The 3,769-nt window shown below is 49.6% G+C and overlaps 1 protein-coding gene across 1 annotated transcript; it reads left to right on the top strand.

Moving 5' to 3' along the window:
- Window positions 1-1,015: 1,015 nt before the first annotated feature.
- Window positions 1,016-3,273, top strand: LOC111210468. The gene is made up of 3 exons (XM_048766718.1): window positions 1,016-1,480; window positions 1,550-1,897; window positions 2,329-3,273. Exons 1-3 carry the CDS (start codon window positions 1,016-1,018, stop codon window positions 3,271-3,273), a joined length of 1,758 nt encoding a protein of 585 aa, XP_048622675.1.
- The last annotated feature ends 496 nt before the right edge of the window (window positions 3,274-3,769 follow it).

Raw genomic sequence — 3,769 nt, 5'->3', positions numbered from 1 at the left:
ACCGTCGTGTGGTTGCACTCGCCCGGCGAGCTCAACCATCGCGCCGGTCAGCTCGCCGGCGAGCTGAACCGTCGTTTGGTTGCACTCGCCCGGCGAGCTCAACCATCGCACAGGTCAGCTCACCGGCGAGCTTAACCATCGTGTGGTTGTGCTCGCCGTCGAGTTCGGCCATCACGCGAGTCGGCTCCCCCGGTGAGCTCGACCTGATCCCGGCCTGTCCGACTTACTTCGACTCCCGTATCTCCCGTATAGCTGTGATATCCGACCTTCGGGACCATATACTTCTCGTTTCGTTTTGATTAAAGTTATTCTCGAAGTTTTATGACTAAAACCGAGAAATCGTATAAACGCCAAAAGGCCTAAGAACGGTCCGCAAGGATCCAAACTGGTCTAGAGGCCCATCTACGCTCTCAGAAGGGATTCGAGCCCATAAAAGTTATGACGGTTTGTCCTAACTCGCAGAAATACGATAAATGCTAAGTTTCCAAAGATAAATGTAAAGATTCGAGGATAACTATCAAGATCGACGAAAAATGGAATATTCCCAAAACAGATAGACTTGGGCCCGAAGGCGAAGGATGGGTCACCGACCTAGAGCGCCTATATAAGGAGAGCAGGAGCAGAAGAAAAGGGGCCGAGAATTTAGACTTAGAGAACTCCTGCTAGCTTAGAGAACTTAGGGCTTAGGTGGTTAGACTAGCACGGCAAGGCTTAGGATGTCTTGGCCGCCTCTTGTCCTGTTGTTCTGATAGTTGGCATATCTCTACTCCTCTCGGAGAAATCTTGTATTCATACTATTCAATAAAACGCCTCTGAGAGATTATCTATCTTTTTATCGTTCTAAAGTGATTACGCAGAGAATTCGGACCTTCAAGGAAAAACGGGTTCACTCGGTTTTCCTCCATTATTATTTGTTATAATCGACGGTGTGAATTTCGTTTCCCACAGTTTGGCGCTAGAGAGAGGGGGGTCGGATTCTCTAACTCAAAAATCACTAAACGATAAAAGACACAGGATGTCCGCTCCAGCAGCTAATGATGTCGTTTCTTTCAAGGACCGGGCAACGGCCGATCAGGCCAAACCCCACAACGATCTCCTTGTCATCGAGCTGACGATCCAGGACATCGACGTAGCGAAAGTGTTGGTCGAAACCGGATGCTCGGCCAATATTATCTACAAAAGCACCCTCGAAAGAATGGAGATCGATCTGTGCGCCGTTACGGAAGGACCCAGCCCGATATTCGGACTCTCGGGAGATGCTACTATGACTCTTGGTTCGATAGACCTAGTTATTAAATCCGGGAGCGTCATCAAAGTCACGGAATTCTTAGTCATCGACCGCCCAACATCGTACAACGCGATCATCGGTACTCCATGGCTGAATTCCATGCGAGCGATCCCTTTGACATTCCATCTGTGCCTTAAGTTTCCAGCCCCTCGTGGAGTCGAAACTATACAAGGGGACCGCATAATGTCGCAAGTATGTTTCGCCGCCGAGTTAAAAAGAAAGAACTTTGCGATTGAAACTTCCCATTAAAACAAAAGAAAGCTGACTCTCGATGAGAACGCCCCGGAACGAGACTCAGAAGTCTTCTGGCAATCTCAAAGGGCCGAAGCCCTAGAAGGGAAGCGCGAACCGACTTGCAAACCGGTAATTTCGATCTGCCTCGACGAATCGTCTCTGGAACGATGCGTCGAGATGGGAGCCAACCTCCGCGAGCCACTAAAGACAGAGCTCATCGCCTTTCTCAAAAAGAACCTCAATGCGTTCGCTTGGGCCGCGGAAGATATGCCAGGGATCGATATCGGCATAACGTGTCATGAGCTTAACATTGATCCGACCTACAGACCCGTCAAACAAAAAAGACGGAAGCTAGGACCGGAGCGTGCCACCGCGGTAAATGAGGAAGTCGAAAGACTCCTGAAGGTCGGATCAATAACAGAAGTTAGGTATCCAGACTGGCTCGCTAACCCGGTCGTGGTCAAAAAGAAAAACGGCAAATGGCGAGTATGCGTCGATTTCACCGATCTCAACAAGGCCTGTCCAAAGGATTGCTTCCAACTCCCGCACATCGACCGACTGGTCGAAGCAACAGCAGGGAACAAAATCTTATCATTTATGGATGCCTTCTCCGGGTACAATCAGATCATGTTGAATCCCGACGATCGTGAGTAAACTGCGTTCATCACCGATCGGGGAACATATTGCTACAATGTAATGCCTTTCGGTCTCAAGAATGCAGGTGCCACTTACCAGCGACTTGTCAATCGAATTTTCTCCGAACAGCTTGGCAAGAGAGGTATACATCGATGACATGCTCGTAAAAGTATCTTGACGAGCACGACCACGTCTCCCATTTGGAGGAGTGCTTTGCAAGACTTAATGCCCACAACATGAAACTGAGCCCTGCAAAGTGTAGATTCGCGGTGGCATCAGGAAAATTTCTCGGGTACCTAGTCACGTGTCGTGGGATCGAAGCCAATCCTAAGCATATAAACGCGTTAATAGAGATGGTCTCGCCAAAGACGAAACGGGAAGTCCAAAGGCTAACCGAAAGAGTCGCGGCCTTGAACCGTTTCATCTCGCGCTCGACGGATAAGTGTCTTCCTTTCTACGACACCCTGAAAGGGAATAAAAAGTTTGTATGGTCGGAGGAATGTGAGAAAGCTTTCCAACAGCTAAAACGTTACCTGGCCACTCCTCCCGTCCTAGCAAAACCAGTGGAGGGAGAACCCTTGTTCTTGTACATCGCAGTCGCCACAACAGCGGTAAGCGGCGTTTTGATTAGAGAGGAACACGGTGAGCAAAAACCAATCTTCTACATAAGCAAAACGTTACTAGACGCTGAGATCCAGTATCCCCTGATGGAGAAACTAGCATTCGCAGTTGTGACATCGGCAAGGAAACTCCGGCCGTACTTTCAGTCGCATACAAATATTAATCCTCACCACCTTCCCACTGCGAACGATCTTGCACAGTCCGAGTCAGTCAGGACGACTCGCAAAATGGGCAATCGAACTAAGCAAGTACGACGTGGAGTACCGCCCAAGAACCTGCGCAAAATCTCAAGTACTAGCGGACTTCTTGGTAGAATTGCCCACGGGGGATATGACAAACACGGAACCAGACTCAACCTGGATCCTTCACGTCGACGGATCATCGTCAAAACAAGGATCCGGGATCGGAATCCGGCTCACGTCTCCGACCGGCGAAGTCTTGGAACAGTCGTTCCGATTGGAATTCCATGCGTCGAACAACGAGGCCGAATATGAAGCACTCGTCCCAGGATTACCATTAGCCCATTGACTTAAGATCAGCAACATTCACGCTTACTGTGACTCTCAGTTAGTCACAAATCAGTACAGCGGAGAATAGGAAGGGAGGGACGAAAGAATGGATGCATATCTAAAACTCATCCGAGACCTCTCCCGAGACTTCAACCACTTCGCCCTCACTAGGATTCCTCGCTCAGAAAACACTCAGGCGGATGCCTTGGCCGCACTCGCATCAAGTTCGGGTTCTGGACTAAGACGAGTAATACCCGTCGAGTTCATCGAACACCCAAGCATCGGACCAGCAGTGGTCGCCAATCTGATTCAAGCACAAATCGAAAATGCGAAGGAAGTCGAAGACCCACCAGAAGAAAACGTGGATCAGTCGGAATACGGCTGCGACAACCCATGGCTAGAGCCAATCCGAGCATATATAATCAACGGAACGCTTCCCACTGAGAAATGGGCGGCCCTCAAAATCAAGACCCAGGCCGCG

The sequence above is a fragment of the Brassica napus genome, chromosome C8, assembly GCF_020379485.1.
Source record: "Brassica napus cultivar Da-Ae chromosome C8, Da-Ae, whole genome shotgun sequence".
NCBI classification, from domain to species: domain Eukaryota; kingdom Viridiplantae; phylum Streptophyta; class Magnoliopsida; order Brassicales; family Brassicaceae; genus Brassica; species Brassica napus.
This window is presented reverse-complemented; position numbering and strand designations above follow the sequence as displayed.

Bases quoted from the DNA above. Each gene is read 5' to 3' on its own strand.
- LOC111210468 (XM_048766718.1), top strand. From the start codon at position 1,016: ATGTCCGCTCCAGCAGCTAATGATGTCGTTTCTTTCAAGGACCGGGCA. The intron at 1,481-1,549 runs GTATGTTTCGCC...AACAAAAGAAAG, and splicing joins GGGACCGCATAATGTCGCAA to CTGACTCTCGATGAGAACGC. The intron at 1,898-2,328 runs GTAAATGAGGAA...TGCTCGTAAAAG, and splicing joins GACCGGAGCGTGCCACCGCG to TATCTTGACGAGCACGACCA.